This window comes from Cloeon dipterum, chromosome 2, assembly GCF_949628265.1.
Source record: "Cloeon dipterum chromosome 2, ieCloDipt1.1, whole genome shotgun sequence".
Classification (NCBI taxonomy): Eukaryota; Metazoa; Arthropoda; class Insecta; order Ephemeroptera; family Baetidae; genus Cloeon; species Cloeon dipterum.
Genome location: NC_088787.1, coordinates 26,199,997 through 26,224,679, shown reverse-complemented (window position 1 = coordinate 26,224,679; position 24,683 = coordinate 26,199,997). Strand labels below are relative to the sequence as shown.

The window sequence follows — 24,683 nt, the reverse complement described above, 5'->3', positions numbered from 1 at the left end:
TGTGCGGAGCCCGAGACAGCGGGTGCGGCGGAGACCAGAGAGTAATGAGAGTTGAGTCAGTGTGCGTGCGGAAGGCGCAGGCATTAGTCGCAGGAGCGCCGGTGCTGCCGCCACAGGCGGAGCGGATTCGGCCGTAGTAAGAGGCCATTTTGAGAGTGAAGCTAGTGGAGAGTGAACGTACGGGATCAATGGCGCGGAGGCAGTGCTGTTCGCGGCGGAGCAGCGTGCCGCCCCCGCCGCCTCCGCCGCCGCCCCCGCTGCTGGCGCCCGCCGAGGCGCTGCGCAGGGCCAAGGCGATGGCATGCTGCGGCCTGCGGGGTGGCTGCTGCGGAGGCGCGCCGCCCCCAAGAGCCGCCGCCTCCGGGGCCACCCCCGACTCGCTGCTGGACATTTGTGCGCGGCTGGTGGCCGAGAAGGTGGCCTTCCAGCGGATCGAACAGCGCTACCAGCGCATCCCCGAGCCGGTGCAGCGACGCATCATCTTCTGGTCCTTCCCAAGGGACGAGGGTGACATTTGCATGTACTCGTCGCTAGCGCAGGTGCACACCGCCCCCGCCGACAGCCACAACCAGGCCTTCTACAAGGGCCTCAAGCTGCTGGAGGCCGGATGCGTTACCAACGTCCTCCAAGTCGGTCAGTGCCTTTTTTCCTCGCACTTGGCGTTTGACACTCGGCTGCTGCGCCAGTGCGCGTAATTGCCATTGCCGTCCTTTCCTCTCCCCCATAATGCTCATTAATATTCAGTCGATCGAAAAAGCTCGAATAAAATTGCGATTTGCTGGAAAGTGAGTCGATTTAAAATTAACGGGAATGCTGGAGGAAAGCTCGCCGACCTCTGCCTTGACTGCCTGCCTGCCTGCCCCACCGTAATTCTCGGTTGTCGTTTCTTGGGCACGTAGAGTGTAATTACAATTACTGCTGCGGCCGACCAATCATCTCCGTTTCCCTTACACGTTTTTTTTCCAGCACTTTTCTCGGCAGAGCCCCAACCCGCCTCCTCCCTCCCAGAACATGGACTATAAATTTTATCTCGAATTCCACGACGCTGCTCATTTTTCCTCAAAGCGCTTCCTCGATGAGTCAGCACCACCGGTTTTTTCCTGGGAATTTCCTTTGAGTGGAGTTTTGGTTTTGGGAAAGTTAAATTATGCTGCCTGTCTAGCCGGGTCGGTGAAATCTCCGCTCGTTCTAGGAAGAAACAGGCTTCAGGAGGAAAAATAATTGCGGGCGCCGACGCGTCGGGGAATAAATAAATAAATCAACCCTCAGAGGAAAATTATTATTGCTCTCCTCTGAAGGCGCAGTCGCAGATAGCGGCAGATTAAAGTGCATGTGTGTGTGATGTGAGCGTGTTTGTTGTCGGGGCAGGAGAGCGGCAAGAGGAAAAGCACCCCACTCGCTTTCATTGCAATCCGCGCGGTCGCGTTCTTAAATTTCTGGAGATTTTCGCCCTATTTAAGCTATCCTTTTTCCCCTTTTTCCTCGACCGATCTCTTTAGGAATTGTGTATGCTTTTCAAAAGCATGGGTTCTAAAGTTGTAAAGAATTTTGTCACACAGCAGGATCTAATTGTGACGCTTTCAGCTTTCATTGTCAAGTTTTGACCTTTGTCCGACAAAATAGAGATTGGTGTTGACAAAACATATTTGTCCCAACATAATAGGTGATGGTTCAAACCTGTAATCCTCTCCCCTTGTGTATTGTTCACACCTTGAAGGACACAAAAATATAGTTTTTGAGTTCATCAAGCGTTCACTACAAAGAAAATGTTTTTTCAGAAGAATGTAAATCCTATTGAATGTTCGATTTTCTTTGGAAATATGTGTTTCGAAATACTTTTTTCTTTGGAAAAGATAAGCTTTATGAAATTTTACATTGCTCAGTGTTGCTTTCCTGAGGAACAATGTTAGCGAAATACTGAGTTGTTGGCAAACACAGCTGCTGTAACAATAACTTTTAATGTAATGTTGCTTCTCGTCCATTCCATCCTCTATCTCTCTCAAAAACGCGAATTTAATGGCTTTCGTTACAGAGTTGGGAATTCTTTCTTGATGCTACCAACTCACTTTGTTCGTTTCGTTTTTTCCAGCTGTTAAATCAACGAGAAACTCTCCTAACCTATATTTACACATCCTAATCATTACATTATTGCACAGCAAGTTATTTCACTCGGCAGTATTATCGGCGTCTTGACTCAATAATTTGCGAGCACATTCTTAGCAACTAGTTTCTCAATGTGAAAACACTATGAAAAAATATTTCTACGCTGCGTCGGTCTCAAAATATTTCCTGCGCAGAAATAATTTTTGATTAAAAAATGTCGTTATGTCTACAGTTATCACTCGATAATATTGAATGTCGATTTTGAAACTGCTTAGCACTATCGTGGACACTACTTTACTTGTCATTCTTTCTTAGAGACCGACAATCTCATCAGGGTTTATCTGTGGTGTCGTAAAAAATGTTGACGTGGTTCTGTACTCACACTCACCCTTGACTTGATTTTATTAACTTCCTACGATTCAAAGCTATTTTCCCATGCAGATAGTGCAAGTTAGTTCTTTAATGCGGTGGTTTTTACTGCGTTTAAGTATTTCGTATTCGGGTTTACGACATTTTCTATTGAAAGAAACAACAATAATAATTAGTTAAAATGTCTCTCAGTTAGAATTAATTTGAGACTAAACTCTTTGAAATTTCAAAAAATCCTATAGTCGTATTTTACGTTCATACGCACACATTGCTTGTAAAAACACGCACAAAAATCGTCTGGCCTTGACACAATTGACAAGCAGTAATATTAAAAAAATTAATTTCACTGAATTAACTCATAAATTTAATATTTTTAAACCTCATCTCGGTCAATTTTTCGATATTCGTTACCTGCCACAAAACCGTTTTTTGCACCGTTGCTGGGACGAAAAGGGAATATTTTCATAGTGTTGGCGTTGGCGCCTGTTTCCTCTCCGTTCAGTTTTCTTGGCGTCTCGACTCTGGATGCGATGGGGCGGTCAGCGGTAGGAGAGAGAGAGGCATTTTGGCCGCAGATGCGTTTACAGACCGACCCGACCGACCCCCTGCATCATCACACAGCATCAGTCCCACGCAGAGCATGAAATTCTCTCTCCTCCGACCTCTCCCACTGCACTCGCGGCCATGTGTGCGTCTCTGAAGGGAGATGAGCGTGCACTACACAGGAATTCCTCTCTTATAAGGGAGAAAATCCAGCGATTTATTAAGGGAAACTTAAAATACACTTTAGGTATCAAGAAAAACGTATGTTATTAGTTAAAAAAAATACCAACGTTTCATTGGCCGAATTATTCTGACTTTTTGTTCAAAATGATTTAAATTTAAAGGAACTTTCTGAAGTCTTGCTTCAAAGTTCGCTTCTCACTTTTCTCGTCGGGGGTTTTCTCATAACGAAATCCGCTATGCGCCCTTAATCCTTTAAATTGTGTAATTTCTTGGTCAACAGCCTACTCTTGCATGTTTCTCATAGTTTATATTTTTTACATGACATTGTAATGTCTCTTTTAGCAAGGTGAATCTTACGGTGATTAATAAAATACCTGTAGAAATTTTAAGGTGAAGATTCCTGTTGATTGCTAGACTCTCAGGTGAAATTAATGTTTAATTAGCAATTCCTCTGGTTTCCTTGACTAATCAAGACAATTACCGACTAATAATTGAAGAATTAATTAAAGCAGATTTAGATGGTTAAGCAGGATCATGCAGTAAATAAAAGCTGAATGGATCGGTTTCAATACGTATATTGATCAATCAAGAATCTCAATACTTGTGCATATGATTTTACAAATTAATGTTCTTTCCCGAATTCGCGCGTTTAAACTTCGTGTGTCTTTCACTTTGTGTCCTTTAGGCACTCCTTCGCGGCTTGGTTGTGTACTCACAGTTTAGATGACCTTTTTACGTGTGATAAGTTTGTTTGTCACTCACAGATGAGTTGGCTGTGCTCTCGCTGCCTGCTTCTAGTGCTGGCCTTGCAAGCGCTGTCTTCTGCTGGTGCAGAAATGTTCTTACAGTGTCCTTGTGGCTATTTAGTTGAAGATCGTGGCTGTCTTACACCTTTCCTGTGTGGGAGCAGGAAAAGTAGTTCTGTCCATTTGGATTTGACGCAGACACAGGAAAACCCACTTGAAAACCTGTATCCAGAACTCAGTAACCACAGGTGCTGATCGGGCCTATTTGCTAAGTCCGTGGCCTCTGTTAGCACTTTCACTTCACTTGGACTGACTGAGAAGACAAGGATTTGACTTCTTAGTCAGGGGTGTCTCAAAAGACTGCTGTTGCCTTCCTCGGACGAAGAGCTGCTCTCCTCACGTCCGAAAACATCTTAAATTTGGTTGGTGAAAGAAATAGCCAATAGTGAATCTTGTCCTTCTTCTCGATGCACTCATTGGTAGACTCGCTAATTATGTGTCCTACTCTCTACCACAAGCCCAGCGTCCTGTCACACGGGTCACACTCCCTCACATGGTCATAAATCTACATTGCTGTTATTGTTGCTTCTACAAACAACCAGATGTACGTGTCGAATTTGGGTTCCTTGCAATTTACATGTGGACAATGTCCTTTTTTATGATGGAACAATGTGTATGGATAAAATAAACCCTGCTGATCTTAATACAATAGACCTTTCTTAAGGGATGCTTCCGAGAAACTGTCGTTTTGACCTTGGGCCACGGTTTCACATTTACAAAAGAAATTATCTTCTTCCGGCTACATTGTTGTGTTATTTTATCGACATCTGGTCACCACGTTTGCTCATTAATCATTGCACAAGTATTGAGTTTGGTATCTAATTATTCCCTTCTTATCAATTTAATTACCTATCCATTCTATTATTAATTGCGAAAATTTATTTTATAATATGCTGAAATAGCATAGAGATATTACAACATGTCATGTTGTATTGTTTGACAAAGTGAAAGTAAACAAATTTATATTTTATTTCCAAAGTTGCTTTACAATTGCATACTCCTTGTATATGATAGTTGATATTGAGAATATACAAAACAAACTAATGTGCTCTGGGCATTAGTGGAATATAATTATTAATTATGTTTTCAACTTTAAACTAGGCTCCAATTAAATGCTTTTTACGCAAGGGGGGGGGGGGGCGATCTATCTTTGTTCACATTTGCAGAACAAATTTAGAGGAAGTGTTTGTTCACCTGAAATTTTAAGATCTCAAGTCTGCAGCACATTTCCACGCGAAGGGGGGTCGCCTGTTGTAATAAAACGTGCTAAACAGGACGAAAACTATGGATTTTTTACACACTGCTGCCAATAAATAATGCTCGTTTCATTGCTTCTTTTAAAATGTGAATCCACGAATTGCGTTTTCACTTCACATAAGCTCTCAATGTGCTTCAAGCTCAGTGACTGCGGCCCACATGGTCCTTTGTCAACGTTTTACTTATTTTCTTTAGAAATATATCAGGGGAAACTGGCGAACAAATAAGAGCGCCTGGCGGGTGCGTCGGCCGCAACAATATTCACTATTATATTGCACTTTCTGGACAAAAGGTTTTAAGATTTCCACTTCCGAGCTATACGGTATGGTTAGTCAAAGAGAATTCTATTATGTGAAACACCACACATTGAAGTTTTTGAAAAACGTCCGTTGGGAAATTATTTATCCTTATCGTTTTTCAAAGCGCGGGAACAATACTATTTGTAAAAGTTCGTTGGGAAATTCTATATCCTAATCGAGGGAGTTAGTACAATTATTTTTCAATTCTATTTCTAAATCATTGGTCAACAAAGAAATCATTGTGTCCTTTACTGGCTAGCAATTTTCCCTTTTCAAACTGGGATTATTTCAGGATAAATCTTATATCAAGATTCTCTTGACAAACAAAATTTGTATGGCTGCCTTACTTGAACGAAAAAGCACATACCAACTTACATCTTTTCTGAATAGCGTGTGCTATTGAGACGCTTACTTCTTAAAATAAAACGTTTCTTCATACAACAAAAAATAATATGCTCTTCATGTTTAGTCAAAACCCAGAACCCACCAAACATAATTCGTACCGTGCTCATATAATTCGTTTGGCCCCACTGAAATCCTCATTAAGCGAATAACGAAAGCAGCCAGCTGCATGCTTGATTTGCTGTATTAGCATTTCTTCATTTCCCGTTTGTTTTTGTTCGCAGGCTTCCACCTGAGCGGCGAGGTGCACTCTGCGAAGCCAGTTGTTGGCTTAGGCCAGACGCTTCCTGCCGCCGCCACCGCCGAGCAGGATAGAATTTTCAAAGTGTCCGTCTCCTTTGACAGGTGCGTAGCCGCAAAAAAATGACCCAATATTACCTGCCTCCTCTCTCGAAAAGGGAAATAACCCGCACCGCTGCGGCAGTATGTAATTGTGGGCTTGACGCCTCTTCCCTTCCCCTTCACACAAATAATATTATAATACAACGGGAGAGCCGCAGCTGAATCAGCTTGCCGTTTCCCTTGGCGGTTGAGTGGTAATGACTTGTGTCTGCTTTTTACCGCGGACAGGTGCAAGATCACTGCTGTGACATGCAGCTGCGACACGAGGGACATTTTCTGGTGCCAACACGTGGTCGCACTCTCCCTCTACCGAATCCGCAGTGCCGATGTCGTACGCCTCAGGGTGCCCATATCAGGTAAACGCTCTCTCAACCTGCGCCGGAAAAATATGAAATAATAAAGCTGAGACGCTCTAGTGTAAAAAATATACTGTTTGTCTCCTCAAGCAGGTATAAGTATACCTGCTTTTCTCAAATGATATTTCTACAATTTCAATGCCGTGAGCAGGGAATTGAATATAATCTTTTTTAAACATCTAAAATCTTTTTGTGACAGTTATAAAGACATTTTCAATGCCGCTGTCACCATTTGTTAAATCGAAAAAAACTCTTTTGAAATCCCATTGAAATTGAAAAAATATCGTTCTTAATTTCACAGAAACATTGCTGCAAATGGACAGACAGCAACTGCAAAAATTCGTGCAATATTTAATCTCGGAACATCACACCGAAGTGCTTCCCACAGCCCAGAGGCTGGCCGATGAAATCCTCCAGCAGAGGTCTGAAATCAACCGCATTCCAGGTAAAATAAACCGCCGACCGAATCGATGACTGTCAAGTGCTGAATGCGCTTTTTGCCGACAGGCGCACCTGATCCGACTGCCGGGGCCAGCGCTGACGATGAACATTCGTGGCACCTGGACGAGGAACAGGTCTGCGAACAGGTCAGGTCCTACCTTTCCCAGGGCCAGTACTATAATGCCAACAAGCAGCTCAACTCGCTATTTGAGAAGGTGAACCTCTTTCTTTATTCATTTAGATTTATGTAAACTAATCGAAGCTGATTGCTGTTTCAACTCGCAACAGTTATGCTGCGAATAAATTAATTTGAATTGTAAATACTCTCCAGATGTGTTTGTAGTCGTCAGCAATATTTTACAAGATGCGTTTTAAGTGGATTTTTATGATTTAAAAATTTGACTAAATCATTTTTCGTTCTGCATTGTGTGCTCAGGTACGGGAAATGCTCCGTGCGGGTGACTCAAACGGCGCGAGGATGCTGACTCTCATTACGGAACAGTTCCTCGCAGACCCCAGGCTGCCCATGTGGAGGACGCAGAGCTCGTCCATGAGCGACAAGTGTCGGCAGCTGTGGGATCAGCTGGGCACACTCTGGGTCTGCATCATGCTTAACCCGCACGCTACTCAGCAGGAAAAGCAGCAGTGGCGTGACATGCTGGCAAAGTGGGCTCAAATGGAAGCGTGCCCTCGCGAGGACCACGACTTCCGCGCTGTGCCGCCTACCTCTGCCACCTCAGGGCTCCACGCCGCTCCAGAGCCGATACCCTCGCGCAGGCATTCCGACGACGACAGCAGCTCTGACGACGACGACGCACCTGTCTACCATCCCCTTCCGCGCGTCAGACAGCACAACCCTCGATGCAATTACTTCAGTAAAACTTCCCAATCGGTGCCCAGAACCATTTTCCAGAGGTGAGTATAGTTCGTTGATAATGCAACGCTCACTTTTATTATGTTTTACCAAGTCAGTTTTGTTGTTTTATTTGATTGAACGCTAATTATTTTGTACGCTCTTCACTGAAATTGTGTTTGATTGAAAAGTTAATGTTGAGTTACTTTTTGCAGAGCGATTGATGCAGTAAGCCTTTCTTGGGACAACATTCACCTGAAACATCTTTTATCAAGTGACAACTATTGCAGTCTTGTACCAGACAGTGCTGTCCACTCTGGCATATTCAACGCACAAGGACAGCCCCTGTGGCAAGGTAAGCGTTGTAATTTAAAATTTCTTAAATACAAGGCATGAATTACTTCGACTTTTCTCATTTGTATTCCCTTACGGAGAACTCAAATTTTTTTGCTCTTTTTATTCATCATTAATTTAAAATTTCAGTTGGAAAAAATTGTAGTCTTTTCTAGACTTATTTTTGTGTTGAATAGGAAAATAAGGTCGCGTTCGGTAGCCCGAATTTTAGTAGGAAAATTATATTTTCGTAAATAATTGAATACATCAAATAAATTAATTATCTTTGACTGCATGAGATGCGTTTTCAGTCTTGCAAAAATAACATCACTGTTTGGCCTTGTGAAAATTGGGTCCAAACATTTTTCAACTTTATTCAGAAGTGAGCATTTTTCCCTCAACCTTTTGATTTTGGTGTGAAAAATGTGTCGGCCTTCTAAAAGTTGAAACTTTCCCATAAATAAATAAAAATATAAGTCGCAAATTGTTTGTAGCTTAATGCATATCTGACTAATCAATAATCTTGATATTCTCAGAGGCTCTATCCGTGTCCTCTTCACGCGTTGACGCACTCCGTTCGCACGGCCACCTGGACGCGGCTCTGCGCCTGGCGGTGGCGGTTGTGCGTACCATGAAGCAGCAGCAATTGCTGGCGCAGCGCAAGTGGCACGACCTGCACAACCAGGGACCAAGCACCTCGACAGCCGCCACATACCACTCGTCACCACACAGCCGCTACCACCACTACACACGCGGCACCGGCATGTGCAGCGGTGGTGCTAGCACTAGCAATAATCTCCACGCCAGCAGTGGCTGTGATCTCTGGCAGGGCTACTCGCTTGACCCAGTCATAACCCTGTTTGAGACCTTGGCCGAAGCTTCTCTGCCCCCAGGAGCACCTACCAGGGCGACTATCTTCTGCGGTAATTACAACTTTTCTAATCAAAATCATGCGCGTGGAAAATCAAGATCATTATGTAAAATCTTCCCTGCTCAATGTTTAATTATTTTACATTACTTAGCTTACATTAAAACTAATTAAATTTTAAAGATTGCTCCCATTTAGTAGTTTCTTACAATTTGGATGTAATTGTTTGAAATGTAAATTACTTATTTACAGAAAACTTGCATGTGGCTGAACTTTAGTTCCTAAACCGCTCTCAAACGGTACAACTCAATATTTTACTACGCCATGATATAACTAAAATGGCATAAAACCGGTCTTGCAAGTCCTGCTTCTTCAACTGAACTCTGAGAAAACTTGGCCCAATACTTGTTATTTGGGCTTACATTTCAATATTGCTCCATAATTATAATAATTTAATTTACTGCTGTGTTCGTTTTTACCACCAATTCATCTCAATTTCTCGCAGACCTAACCTTTGAGGAAGAGGTGACCAGTACAAGTTCTGCTCTGAGATACATGCATGTGCCCGTGGTTGGTTCGCGGGATGGTTCAGAGACCTACCTTAGCCTTGCGGTGAGTTTCCCTAATTGCGTCTGTGTGCAGATGGTTTGATCTTTTTTTCCTGACCAACAGGTGGAAGTAGCTCTCATCGGCCTAGGACAGCAGAGATTGATGCCAAGCGGTCCATACGCACAGGAGAAAGTTTGCAAACAAGAGGAGCGACTGATTGGTCGTTTGCAGCAGATAGAGCTGGATCGCGCGCTGGTGGCTGTACTCAGAAGACAGGCTATTGTCTTGCTGGAAGCCGGACCTGCCTCTGGACTCGGACTAGGCATTCCACCTGAATCTGTGCCCATGCACACCTTTGCCCGGTTTTTATTTCTCGCTCTGCTCAGCTACTACCCTGACCTAGCATATGAAGTCGGCCTTCGCGCTATGAGGTTCGTGTACTTAGCGTGAATTTAGCCGAGAGTTTTGTGTCCCATCTTTTGGTCCGAGATAAAACTTATTTCTTTTTGTTTTCATAGACTGCCAATATTGGAAGAAAATGGCGGCGGTCGTGGTGACGAAGGATCTGGCACTGTGTCCTCTCTGTCACTAAGATACCCACGATGGTTCACCTTGGGACATATAGAAACGCAGCAGTGCGCCCTAGCTTCCACCATGCTTTCTGCCGCCAAAGGTAAATTTGGTCAGATACTTGTTAATTTAAAGCTTTACACATCAATTTTGCTATTTAATTAGTTTCATTTTGTTGGTTTCAAGATCGAAACAATATTACTTGAAATATGCCCATTTCTCATATTTCCAGGCGAAGGATTGCGTCTGCGCACTGTGCTCGAGTCTTCTCAGCGGCACATCCACAGCTCGTCACATTTGTTTTCCCTGGCGCAAGATGTGTTCAGAGTGGCCACCCCTGAAGGGGGTCCCCGGCACAACACTCTGCTAAACGTCGCATTTGAGCTTGGGCTGCAGGTGATGCGGATGACACTTTCCTCAATGAACTGGCGCCGACGGGAAATGGTGCGGTGGCTTGTGACTTGTGCCACAGAGGTTGGCCTCGAAGCCCTCGTCTCGATCATTAGTAACTGGTACCAGCTGTTCACGCCCACTGAGGCCACAGGTAGGAGCAGCTAATACACACGTTAAAATTCTGATTAACCCACATTGATTAGCCAATTTGTTAACAAATCCTTCACTGACCAAAAAAATAAACTGATATATATAGAATTAAAAAATGTTCATGTAATAATTATATTTTTTTATTTAGCATGTATTATAAATCTCTTTTTTTATAGGTGCGGTGGCGACAACCATCATGTCTCACAACACGATGGTACGGTTAAGCCTTAACTTTGCTCAACGGGACGAGCTGTCCGCATGCGCCCGGACTCTTGCCTTGCAGTGTGCCACCAAAGTAAGTTGATCACATTGATGCGGTCCTCAGTGCATCAGTATTAACGCCTATTTGAACTTTCAGGATCCTCAGAATTGTGCCTTGAATGCTCTGACGCTGTGCGAAAGCGACGGCCGCTCTTTTGAAGCTGCTTACCAGATCGTTATTGACGCGGCAGCGAGTATCATGACCTCGTCGCAGCTTTTCACCATCGCACGCTACATGGAGCACAGGGCGTATCCTCAGCGTGCCTACAAGCTTGCTATTCTAGCCATGAAGAACGTCAGACTTGGTTACAATATGGTGAGTCGTGAGATCTTTCGTAAATTTAATTTTCTGATTTTTCTTCACGTTTACTGGAGTTTTTGTTTCTGACTGATCTAATAGAAATAGAAAATACAAGTTCATAAGAGTTTGTAAGTTACTATGAGCCTTTCAGTCCTTTTATTTTTAAATTTTGGTATTTTGGTAGTACTATTGCTTTACAGATTGACAAATTCGTAAAATAAAAATGCATGTTATTTTGTTAGGCATAAATTCAAATTTTCTATTAACAAACCTGTTCTAATTTATTGTTAATTGCGATGAAATCACGGCTTTCATGTTTAGATCAGTAATTTGGACGTTTTCCATTCACATTGTCAAACGTTGACCTCATATGATTATTTTGTCATCGTAATTTTTACTTAAAGACCTCCGTTTCTAATCGCCAATAAATTATAAACTAATTTATGTTAATGATATTATTATATTATATAATTTTTTTAATCTAATTGCTGGATTTTTCTTCTCCGCAGGACTCGCATCCAGCAATCAACGACATTCACTGGGCGTGCGCGCTGAGCCACTCGCTGGGCAAAACCGAGCTGACCAACATGATCCCGCTGCTAGTCAAGAACGTGTTGTGCGCCACTGTGCTGTCAGACATTCTACGTCGGTGCTCGATGACGGCGCCAGGCAGTGTATCGACCTGCTCGCCAGAGCTGGGCCTGCTCAGCACGCACCCGCCGCCGCCACACCACCACCTGAGCAGCAAGCGGCGCTGCCTTAAGCCGCTGAGCTACGAGCGGCCGCCGCTCAAGCAGCTGCTCGACGCCGCCATCTCTGCGTTCATCAACACGACGCACTCGCGGCTGACGCACATCAGCCCTCGCCACTATGGCGACTTCATCGAGTTTCTCGGTAAGGCACGCGAGACCTTCTTCCTTGCGCACGACGGACACGCGCAGTTCGCGCAGCTGCTCGAGAACATGAAGGTTGCCTACAAGGGCAAAAAGAAGCTGATGTACTTGGTCAAAGAGCGCTTTGGCTGAACTTGTCCCCCCCCCCCCCATTGAAATTAGGTCTGCGCGTTTCAGAGACTGCTTTTCAGAAAAATCGTTTTTCCTTATTGATTCGCAATGGCTATTTTTGATTTGCCTCGCAAACAGCTGACCTCTTTGGCTTCCATTCTATTTTTGGGTGATAAGAAACGGACGCGCTGGATCTCCCTCTTTGCAATATGTATTTTCGCCCTCGAGATGCCGCCTGTCGCCACCAGTTCTTTCCAAATATTTTAAACACAAATACCTTTATTATAGCTTCTACCTCCTATGATGATTTGCGTATGATATTAAATAACTTTATTCTCTGGCAACTGCCATCAATTTTTTTTATTATTATTTTTATGTGCACATCCTAACCCCTGTAACTTGGTTTCACTTTAAAAAATAATAAAATGCAGGAAATTATCTTTCTTCCTATCCTGCTGAATTTAATCATTTTTTTATTTGGCAATGATTGATTTACTGTATGGAAAGAGCGGCTGCGACTTTGTGCATGTCATGCTGGAGGTGCGTCGAAGAGACTTCAAGCATAGCCAAAATGTTTCACCACAATGCAACCTGTAAATGTAAATTGAAAGAAAATCTCAGGATGTAGATAGGCTACAATAATTGTTGATCTCCGATATCTATTTACACATTCATATTTATATTGATTGTAATAATATTCCGTTCTCATTAGTTATAAGAAGCTGTTGCCTTTTTTTAGCAATGATGGCAAATGTGTTTCAATTATTATAAGATTTTAAGTTATTTAATTTTCCATTGAACCAACTACACATTGTGCATATTTTCGTTGAGCTCAAAGTTGGTTTAAAGTTGCCATCATTGCCACTGATATGTATGTGTTAATAATTTATTTGTGTAAGTTGGCTGAGTTTCTAAGCTTTGATCTTTGACTCTTCTTTCACCGATACTATCTGGAGATAACTTCTACGATTCAAGTGAAGTGGCAGCTGGTTAATCAATTATTCTTCTTGTCTTCTGTCAACATATCACTCGCGTCTTTCTTTGATTGGCCGCCAATATGTATTATAAATTATTATCAATTTTCTTAAAGACATCATTTGATTTTTAGGCGAGACCACCAGGTCTGTAAAATAAATGTTGGGTTTATTTTTGATCGAACTTCGGCACGCCGAATCAAATTCGATAGCACAAATTAATAATAGAGAAACCTGAGGTCAACAAACTTTAATGCATGCAATTTGGCGAAGGTTTCAAAACGAACGCAAAATAATCTACTGTCCATTAAAAATAGCATTTATGCTAGTTGGAGGTACCTTTTCAGGGCACCTTCGCCTGACAAAACGCTGTATATTGTGTATATTATAAAGTGAGATGCAATTTGTGAAAAACCCAAAACGGCTTCCTTGATTTGGCCGGAATAAGTAACCTAATGAAATTTACAAGATAACTCAAAGGAAAGTTTGCAATGCGGTGTTGTGATAAAACTTTTGTATTTTTAGTGTGTAGCGCTGACCAGCGCCCTGTTGTTTGTGTATGCTCTGATGAATACAAAAATACTCGAGTATTTTGAGTGCAGATCGACACGCAATGAATATTTTCAATTTGGTTTCTCTTTTTTATCTTGTAGAATAAAGTGAAACTTTTCAAACAAATAATAACTCAATTTTATTTCTGTCTACAACTCAACATGTAAATAAAAATTACAATTAAATTAACATCAATGGAATCAGTACCTGCTATCAAAAGCGGTCAGGAAAAATTTAATCAACCGCTTGTACTCTTCCCTGCTAGGAGTCTTGCTCTGTCCTGCTGAACCTGTTTCTCGGTGACCTTTTGAATTGAGTTTTCTACCACCTGAAAAATTAAAATTAAAAACACGGAAATCTCAATTTTTGTACTTCTACTCGCCTCGGCCGCGACCATTATTCTTGCTGGGCCGAGATTTAAAAGTGGGAATTGGCTTGGGCGCCGGTGGGAGCTCGTCCTCTGGCGGCGCTGGCCAGTGCTGCGGCTCCTCGTCTGGCGGCTCAACCTCGATGGCTGGTAAAGGCAACTCGAACTGAGGCTCAATGGTCGGCCGTGGCGGAGCTCGATACTCGGGGATGGGACGTTCTGTCGAAGGAGAGGGTGACGAATAGGTCGGCGGAGGAGCATTTGTTGGAGGGGGTGAGTACACCGGCGGTGGTGAAAAGGTGGTTGGTGGGGATGAATAGGTCGGCGGCGATGAATAGATGATCAATGGGGGAGAGTAGGTTAGCGGTGATTTGTTGACAGGTAAAGGTCGCTCCTTTAACGGGGGTCGGTAATGATGATGCACCTGCTGTTTAGGCTGTCGTCGACCCATCCAAGGAGAGGGAGAGAAATAATAGTTGGACTGCTGGCTCCCTGAAATCCATTGTCATCAAAATTAATTTAAATACAACAATATGAAATAACCAAAGTTTCCTTAATTATTTATTTAAAATACTTGGATTTCTCAAGGTTGTTCTTCGTTATTTTTCTCAAGGAAACTATCTTATTGAGCCTTAGCCAAAAACTACAACGATCCATAAAAACCCTATAATTAAGTTAAATTTTCAAATTTTCAAAAATTAAGATTTAAATTCTGCTGATTTAATATTACAAGAAAAATATGTAGTTACTGTACCATGATATCTTTTTGGTTGTTGTTTGATCGACAGCAACTCGTCCACAAATTTGGCCAGCGTCCTCGGAGTAGGCGCAATGTGCTCCTCGTGCACGAGAAGCGCGTGCACTATGTCGACGCCAGCGTAGACGCCGAAGATCGGCGTCACCACCGCCAGCACGAAGAAGAACAACATTCTGAAACCTCCAGAACACGCAGTGTTGCTTTTATAGACACGTTCGTCTTTTGGGAAGGCCGGAAACACGGAAGGAACTGGTTATTCGCGCATAATGCGACTTCCTCAGGTCATCGTATGGAAATTCTTATCAATATTTTTGAATAATACATTTTAAATGCTTTGACATAAACGAAATTAAAATAATTATATTTATGAAATGCGTGTGTGTCTCTCCGCTCTGTAATAATCGAGCTTGACCTTTCTCCGCATTCTGGCGTGAAAACTATTTAAAAATATGCAAGCGCATTAAATTAAAATGCTGCGAGTTGATGTGAATAAAATAAAAGACATGGAATTATAAAATAAACATGTTCACATGTAACGCATCACGTGGTTTTCTTAAGAGTAATTCATTGAAATTTGATTGTTAACCTTAATTAATTATAAAAGGTAAAAAATGGGATTATTTATTTTCAAGCAGTATTTCTTGCATTTATTATTATTTGGGTTATTTTTTTACTAATAGGATTTTTGGATCGATAATGGATCACTGAAAATAATATTTGTTATAATTAATTATTGTACCCTCTTATACTGTCACAAATATTTATATATACTAACAAAGGAGAGCTCACACTGTTTGACCAACTCACATGCTCATCACTTATCTGTAGGATATAGGACATTAACATTGATTCTTCCCATCAGAGCAAGAAAGTGTGATTGAGTGGAAAGCGCGTCCACCATTATACAGACGAACATAATTTTTTTGTTTTGTGTTAGAGTTTTGACCTGTTTGACTCCAAATATATAATATTCATTTCATAAGTTGTGTGCCGTACAAAAAAATAATAAAAATGATTTTATCCATTTTTATATTAATTCTATACACGTGCGTTTGTATTAATAACGGTTACGTTTTTTAAGGCTTTTAATCCTTTTGATAATTAAAATTATTCCTTTAAATCTTCAATGCTTTTAAAATTATCTTTTAAATGTTTATTTTTGAGCAACCCAAATTTTATTGTCACCAATATATCAATTATTGGAGTGAAAATTCAAAACTCCTAAATTTTATAAGGTTCAAAGTTTAAACCCAAACGAGAGCGATGAGCTACCTAATGGTTTAATAAGCGCGTGGTTACTTTCGCGCGCAAACATGGCCGCCGTGCGCTGTGCTGTTGTTGATCTCGTTATTTTCATTGAAAAGTCTGACTTAGTCGGACCGACAGCTGCGGGTATAAAAATAAAAAATATTACGACAGGTGAGAAAAAGCTTACATACTGCTGTGTTGCTCCCAAGAATTAAATTTGGTGATTAGATTAACAGGGCAAATTTAATATTTTAAGATTTTTATTTTGGTCATTACAGTGAAATGATCAATTAAAAATATTATTACAAAACATTGCGCTAAAGAGATGTATGTATCTATGAGGGTTGTGAAACACTGCTCTGTCAAAAATGTCACCTGAGTGTCTTTTAAATCTGGTCAAGGCCCTCTTGATGGCACACTTTATTCAACGCGAATCGTATCGAATTTTAAGTGCAAAATAATTTATTGGCATAACTTTAAATAGATACTCTTAATGAAAATTTCCCCCGAAAATATTCTAAAATGAATAGATTTTTTGCTGTAATTTCAGCACCTGGTTTAGGATTAAGTATGTAATGCCATTTTTAAACATTTTGCTTGCCTTGAAGACATTATCCCGAATTACATTCTCTTTCTGACCCTTAACATCAGCCCATCCCACATCCACAAAAGGGTCATTCCTGAAGAAGCAGTATTAGCCTCCGCCTCCTTGCATGCTTGGCTTGGACTGAAATGATAATCATTTTTTGGTTTCTTATTATGATATGTCGATATATTAACAATCTAATATCGTTTCACCAGTGAAACTTTGCTTTTGAGCGAATAAAATTCCTAGAGGATTATGTATTTTTAATTTACATAGGTTGCTGTGTGCTATTCTTAATTATTTAGGCATGCATATAAATCATGAATACATTATAATTTCAGTTTTGTTTGTTCAGGGAGGCGTTGTTAGTTAATATTCAATATCTTTTAGATTTTATTTTTGTAATTTAAATTTCCCCTCAAAATATTACAAACATGATAATTTATTATAACTTATTGATTACACAATTCTTCCAGCAAGCATGAAGGCAGACCGGACTTGAGAGTGGGCGCTGATGCTCGTGGCCGACCCTGTGCGATGGACGAAGAGCTGCACTCGGCCCTGCTGGGCAGCAAGCAGCGCTCGCTGACCCCCAGTTCGCGGGATTCAGTCTGCCAGTCATGGTCCGAAATCTATTCGGAGGTGTGCGAGCTGCGCCGACAGCTGTCCTCACTGGCTAGCATGCTGCCTAGCTCGATCGCCTTCCGTAGCGTGCCGGGCACCAGCAAGACGCGCATCTACTTCCTTGGCGCGCCGCCCAGCACCGCCTGGGAATCCACCCTGCTCGCAACCGACATCCCAGCCCCTGGCGAAGCGGAATCAAACAGGAGGTATTGAGTTAGGATAGCAGGATTTGGAGCTGTCAGTTAGACGTTAGGGAATCTTAAATATTTCTATAAACTGAACTAAATTTGATTTATACATATAGGGGAAAGCTCAACCAAATACCAACAAGAGTTTATCACATAATACACATAACTATAATATATGCTTCCTTGAAATAAAATAATTTAATAAATAATTGAGATGATTAGCATTTGGAAAAACGTTGTTTGTTGTTGCATTAACTCTGAGAAGAAAGCAACAGAGCCCTTTACAAATGATACAATATTTGTGATCCTTTCTAGGGGGTAATAAGTGGCTTCAGAAAATTCTACCTTTTATCAAACATCAGTTGCCTTAGAAAATAGTAAAAAAAATATTTTAATGATAGAAAATATTTCAAGACTAGAGTAATAGAATGCAGTCCAAACAAGTCGAGTTAAATACAGAAATCAATATTTTTCAAACAAAAACTAGGTTGGTCTCAATTAAAGTTGCACAAACGTGTTTTTACCAAGTTAAAAATGCCTTGAAAGAATTCTAACAAGGAGACATTCAAGATCTAATTATAAACGCTTCAAATGGCCATGTTTAATTTTCCTCCTTGAAAAATTCCTGTTTCTTCATAAGCCTTCTTCATTGAACGTAAAAATAAAATTAGAATAGATACTTAAATACTAGATAAAGTCATAGCGTTAAAAGTATAAAATTTCAGCTATTAGATGCCTATTTCATTCTCGACAAGACCCTTGAATTAATTAAAATATTATATTTTTAGTCTTCTGCAGTGGCATCCTGTATTAGAGGCAAACTTCCAATCGCTCACAAGTGGCAGTCGGTTGTCCAGAGAGGAACAGCTGCTCTGGGAACGCAAGCGACTGGCAACCTGGGGCTTAACTTCCTACGAACTGCATGCCGAAAGCGGTCGCATCGTCTTTCCTGTCGCCAGCAGACTTTATCAATGCGTGGACATCGCGCTAAACGTAATTAAAATTTTCCCAATTTCCAATCTTGTTTGTAAGGACAACGCTACAATTATTGATGTAGAGCTTACTTAATTTAATTATAAAATTTTTATCAGGTGAGTGCTCTTCGCCCAAGCGAGTTGGACCCAAGCATGAGCCAAACAAAAATGAGTCCACAGATATGCCCGTCAAACCCAGACCTAGTCGCTTTTGTTTGCAACCACGACATTTGGCTCACAAATAGCTTATCAGGTAGAATCTAATAGTTATTATAATATAAATGATTAATTTATGTTTATTTATTTAAACGAAATTTCAACAGGGAGCTCTGTGCGGCTGACGCACTACCACAAAGGGGCTCCATTCAATTTAATCGACGACCCCCTGGGCGCCGGATCACCAAGCTATGTGATGCAGGAAGAGTTCAGCCGGTACCAGGGATATTGGTGGCAGCCAAAGCAGACCTTGCCAGGCGTCTACCAAATCTTGTTTGAATTGGTGGACGAGTCAAACGTCGAGGTGAGCTGCTTCCCCAGCGTGACTGGCGTAGAAGAGCTTCGGTTCCCTCGCGCAGGCACTGCCAACGCCAAGTCGGAACTCAAGATGCTGCAGTTCAAGATTGGCAGCGCCAGCATGCGACCTACCGATGTCAAAATCCTCAACCTCAGTCGCAGCTTGGACAACCTTTTTCCTTACCATGAGTATTTGGTTCGCGTTGGTTGGGTCTCTGATGGAACACAGTGAGTTTCAATTTTACACCTTTTTTAAAAAAAAAGATTATTTTTTAGAGCTCATTTTGAAATATACACTGAAATGAGAAACAGTTTGCTCATGGATAATTCATATGAAATTTCCTGAAACCCATAAAAAAGTTTTAATTTCAACAGCGTAAAAGCAATAATTGATTTTTCTTGAACAAAACTGATTGCATTATCAGTGACAAACTAGGATTTCACAACATTTTAGCTTCTTCTCGACCTTGAACATAAAATAAATTCATTCTTAGCTGTCAACACTGGAAGTTATATTCCATAATGTTGATAGTAATAATTGAATTATTGTTTTATGCATGAAATAGGGCTCTACTGTGAAGTCAAAACAAGAAAGGGCAAAAAGGAGAGAGTCTTAAAGGAACGAAGATGAATTAATACAGGGTTAACAAAATAAAAAAAGAATTGCGTCATTAACTCCAAATACTGCTGTATTTCCATTTAAATTATTATAATCTAAAGAATTTCTCTCTGTAGCTTGTGGTGTCAGCTACTAGACAGGCGGCAGCAGCAGCTGGACCTGGTGCTGGTTTCTGTTGACTCATTCTGTGTCGAGGAGGAAGATGGGGAGGCAAATCCCCAGCAGCCCTCACCGCACAGCCTGCATCCACTTAACGTGCACTTGCTCTACTCGGAGTCGACCAGCGTGTGGATCAACGTGCACGACATCCTGCACTTTTTTCCGTCTGAGGTTAAGGGCAAACTCACCTTTCTTTGGGCCAGCGAGGAAAGCGGCTTTCGCCATCTCTACCTTGTCACAGTCGCGCTCGCGTCTCAGCTCGGCAACTGTGTTGATGAAGCGGTTCCGTTAGATGGTAAGTTTAATCTACACTTATATATGAGTGCGAATAAAAGAAAAACAATCAACGAAATTCTTGGAAACCCCACATTTCGCATAGCATCTTACTGTGACCAAACCTCCATTTTAAATTCAACCAAGCCATAAATTATTCATCCAAAGAAGGAAAATCTGCTTCAAATATCACTAAAAATTACAGAAGGAAAAATAAAATTATTGTGTATTTTCTTGAAAGAACTGTCGTTGCTGTAGGAGTAAGGATTATTCTCACAAAAGTCTTAAAGTCTTATTTAACGTGCTTTCTATATTATTCTTTACTTCCAGAAAAAAATTAAGCCTTTTGTGTTTGTTAATTTTTCATTAAAATTGTTTAATAGGCTTGCAAAGGGCAAAAGTCGTAAAAAGATTGGCATTGACATCAGGCGATTGGGAGATTCTACCTCGCTCTGTTTGGGTGGATGAGGACCACGAGCTTGTCTACTTCATAGGCATGCGTGAAACGCCCCTGGAGAAACATCTCTATGTTGTCTCTTTACGTCAACCAGGTGAAATCCGACTGCTCACAAGACCTGGATATTCTTACAGTATAGACATGAATAAAGTTCGTTTTATTCTTCAAATTGTCGGCAGGGATAAATAAAACTCGATTGTTTTTCAGGAATGCACTTTGGTTGTCGGCGTTTATAGCAATATTCGACAGCTGCCAGCGTGTCAAGTATTTCGTGTGACTTTGTCTGACTGGACAGTTGATGGCGTCAACCTTAGTCCGATAGGATATCTGCTAGAACCATCGTGTAAGTTGCTCATTGTGCTTATTTAAAGTCTCTATGGACATTAAAGTAAAATGTCAAAAATATTTTATTTTCCCTGAGTAATAAAAAACAGTTAATTTATTTATAGTATTTACACAATACCTGAATTTATATAAGAATTAACCGCAAGCTAAAAGCTACAAAAATCAGATAATTGCATTAAAATTTCCAGCAAAGTTTTTCACGAAACTTGGAGAGAATTTTTAAAGGATGATATTAAAATTTTGATAAGAGATCGCATGCAATTAATTTATTCTAAAAAAATGCGTTGCGTTCATAGTTCCAGACGTGGACTGTCATTGTCCTGAAATCCTGACGCACCAACTTAAGTCTGGTGAGACGCTGTACGCGATGTTGTTCAAACCGACTGGATTTGATCCGGAAAGGCAGTATCCAACAGTGTTGAACGTTTATGGAGGGCCGGAGGTTCAGCTTGTGTCTAACTCGTTCAAGGGAATGCGCCATCTACGCATGCACATGCTCGCCTCCAGGGGCTATTGCGTGCTCGCCATCGACTCCAGGGGTTCTCTGCACAGAGGCATCAAGTTTGAAAGCCACATCCACTTCCGCATGGTACAAATTTTTTATACCTTTGATCTCCATTATAGCAATTTATTTGAGATGTTGATCGATCTGTTTTCATTTATTTTAATAATCCAAATTGATACAACTTCTCAACATAAATAAAAATAATCAACATGATTTTTTATGCTTAGTCCACCCTCACTGTAACTGGTTACAGCTCACTATGAAATTTTGTAATTATTATTTTTTATTTGCAGACAACACATAAATCAAATTAGTTTAATGTTTTAATAATTTATGGGTAAAAAAACATTGACGGACTGATTTAAGGGTCAAGTAGAGCTAGCGGACCAAGTGGAAGTGCTGCAGGGGCTGGCCAATAAGCTCGGATTCATCGATATGGACCGCGTGGCTATTCACGGCTGGTCTTACGGTGGATACATGAGTCTCCTTGGACTTGCTCTCTTTCCTGAGATTTTTAAGGTACGCCTCGTAGCTCCCAACCCACATCTTATTTACAGCGGTTTTCCAAACATCTAGGTGTCAATAGCCGGGGCGCCAGTGACTTCGTGGAGTTTTTACGACACTGGGTACACAGAGAGGTACATGGGCTTGCCTGAGGGCAACGTGCTGGGCTACAGATCTGGCTGCGTCCTTCAATACATCAACCAGTTCCCAGATGAGTAAGTTAATTGGTTTAATGCAAAAATGTATATTAAATTGTCGGGATTTTCAACAAATCTTTTTACACACACACTCAGTACTCCCGCCGCAATTAAGGTTTGAAGTTAGTATTCCGGATCAAAGCCGATTATACAGGCACAAGTTTTGAGCTGAAAAAAATTTCTCGTTGATGAATATTTTTTTTTTAAAAAAAAACTTATTTGGAACACTTAAGAGACTAATATTGGCCAATTCAAAGCCAGGTTCAACCTTTAGGGCCTGACCTGACGTGACCCTGAGCGTCTAAATTCTGAAGTTGTCGAAAATCTGCGAGCTAGGTTTCGTTTTATGTTTCCAACACAGAGACACTCAAATTTCTCAAATTTAAAGTCAGAATTGATTTTAGAAACTGCTGCAGTGTATATTTTAAGAAAATTGAGTGATGTAAATATAAAAACATGTCAAATATTAAAAGGGAATATAATTTTGTAAACTTAACATTTTTATTTTGAGAATTTATAATATATGAAAATTGTCTTCCAGTTACATATCATTTTGTTAACTTGACACAAAAAGTTGGTCTCCACTAGAAAAAAAGTTACAGTCTCTCATTTTTGTTTTCGATTGTTTTTTCGGTATTTTTGAAATGCTCAAAAACAATGCAACCACATTTTTTCGACCTCGACTCCCATCACCTCTCACTTATTACTTTCAGGAAAGTTTCGTAACTATTACAATTTCAAGCGTCTTAAAAACCCTGTTCAATCATTCCTCAATCTCACGCGGAATTATTTTGATGTAATTTTTATTTTATTTTCAGTGAGGACCGATTATTGATAATTCATGGACTGCTAGACGAAAACGTCCATTTTCAGCACACAAGCATGTTAATCAACGCGCTGGTCAAAGCTGGAAAGCCATATCAATTGCAGGTGCGCACACAACATAAATCCTAACTGTGTCCGTTCAACTTAAATCATAATGCATCACAGGTTTACCCCAACGAGCGTCACAGTCTCCGCAGTGTTGACGCCAGCAAGCACTACGAAACTAAACTGCTGGCGTTTCTCAACAAAAACCTGTGAGCCCGAGTTGTTTTTCCTCTCATCGAGCGAACAACTGTGAGTGGAATGGAAATGTATTTGTGATTAACACCTGTTTCAACAGCTTATCTGCTTCTGCAGGAGTAAGCAAAGACATTGGGCCGCATTACTTATTATAATGGTTTGTCTGTAACACACTTCATAAGGCTGTGTTTACCTCAATTCGAAAATCCCTAACAACACATCATTGCGGAGTTATTAGGCCTGAGCTTGTATTTTATTTTTCCCTGAAAATTTTCTGGAAAGTAAAATGGATACCCTATCAAGAGTCATTTAGGTTGTAACGATGTGTTGTTAATAGTGCAATAATAAGTTAGCATAAAAAAAATTAAAAAATTATCAATTTATTCATTATTTTTTAAACACTTCATTTTTTATTCATTTATTAATGTCTATCGTTGACACTATTTATTCACTAGTTGAAAAAAAATTTGAACAAATTGATCATTTTTCAAATTTACGTTTATCTGTTAAACTCACATTGCAAAGTAAACAACACATTGTTACAAGGTTGCCAATCGAACTGTGCGTGGATCTTACTCTATTTTATTGTTTACAATTTTGACTCTCAGAAATATTAAAAACCCGTGTGAGTAATCTTTATTAGTCCCTGAAATCTTTTGTAAAGTTTTTTAAACTCGTGTCAAAGGCACCAAATTTTTAGTGAGTAAAGACCGATGTGGACGTGTGTGCATGTTGAGGAATTTTCCTCGGTAAAGCAATCAAAACAACGCGGTTTTAATCAAATTTTTAACAATTCGCTTGCGACATACTTGCTGGAGAACCACATACAGGATGAAGAGGTATGAAAATGATTAAGTAGATCGATTTTGTGGCGTGATTGAAAAGCGAGGCAGCTGCAATGCATGTATTTTGTTGTGACCAGTATTAGCAACGGTTTTAGAAGCGGCCGAGGCTAAGTTAGGTAGCCTCTCAATCTAATTTAAAATGTTCGTTACTTAATCAAAAGAAAATTAATTTACACGCACGAGAACGTGCAAGAGAACGATGATTAAGATAATCCTCTGTATTGCATTCTGAGCGCATATTGCCAATAATAAATATGAAAATTTCAAATGCCAGCTAACAAATCTCTCTTTTTTCATGGACCCATTACTTATCAGCCTAATATATTTCAGTAGAGAAGAAGTTTTCGAAATGAATAAACGAAATTCAAAGTTTATACAAATTTTCACAGTTGATATCAATCTTGGTATTGGTTAGTTATCCTTGATGGTTACCATCTTCTGTTCATTCTAAGTTTAATTATAAAAAACTTCGAAGGAAACCTGTTCATTGCGCAGTTTGAAAATTGGTGCAAGTTAAAAAAATTAATCAAACTTATTTGAGACGCGAA

At 40.6% G+C, this 24,683-nt stretch overlaps 3 protein-coding genes across 3 annotated transcripts; 2 read left to right on the top strand and 1 right to left on the bottom strand.

Annotated features, from left to right (window-relative positions):
- The first annotated feature begins 42 nt into the window (after nt 1–42).
- Nucleotides 43–14,041, top strand: LOC135937858 (zinc finger SWIM domain-containing protein 4-like). Its single transcript, XM_065481162.1, has 15 exons — nt 43–633; nt 6,187–6,307; nt 6,533–6,660; nt 6,962–7,105; nt 7,168–7,316; nt 7,538–8,016; nt 8,170–8,309; nt 8,824–9,210; nt 9,661–9,767; nt 9,828–10,135; nt 10,223–10,377; nt 10,507–10,818; nt 10,994–11,112; nt 11,176–11,394; nt 11,889–14,041. Exons 1-15 carry the CDS (start codon nt 189–191, stop codon nt 12,402–12,404), a joined length of 3,729 nt encoding a protein of 1,242 aa, XP_065337234.1. The 5' UTR covers nt 43–188; the 3' UTR covers nt 12,405–14,041.
- Nucleotides 14,032–15,235, bottom strand: LOC135937860 (uncharacterized). Its single transcript, XM_065481164.1, has 2 exons — nt 15,031–15,235; nt 14,032–14,768 (listed from the first exon to the last, which is right to left on the bottom strand). The coding sequence occupies exons 1-2, from the start codon at nt 15,203–15,205 to the stop codon at nt 14,284–14,286; spliced, it is 660 nt and encodes a 219-aa protein (XP_065337236.1). The 5' UTR covers nt 15,206–15,235; the 3' UTR covers nt 14,032–14,283.
- Nucleotides 15,236–16,328: 1,093 nt separating this feature from the next.
- LOC135937119 (dipeptidyl peptidase 9) lies at nt 16,329–24,417 on the top strand. The gene is made up of 13 exons (XM_065480206.1): nt 16,329–16,452; nt 17,344–17,697; nt 18,468–18,672; nt 18,771–18,906; nt 18,977–19,394; nt 19,902–20,239; nt 20,601–20,824; nt 20,882–21,017; nt 21,316–21,608; nt 21,891–22,043; nt 22,101–22,243; nt 23,044–23,155; nt 23,216–24,417. The coding sequence occupies exons 2-13, from the start codon at nt 17,405–17,407 to the stop codon at nt 23,306–23,308; spliced, it is 2,544 nt and encodes an 847-aa protein (XP_065336278.1). The 5' UTR covers nt 16,329–16,452; nt 17,344–17,404; the 3' UTR covers nt 23,309–24,417.
- Nucleotides 24,418–24,683: the final 266 nt, after the last annotated feature.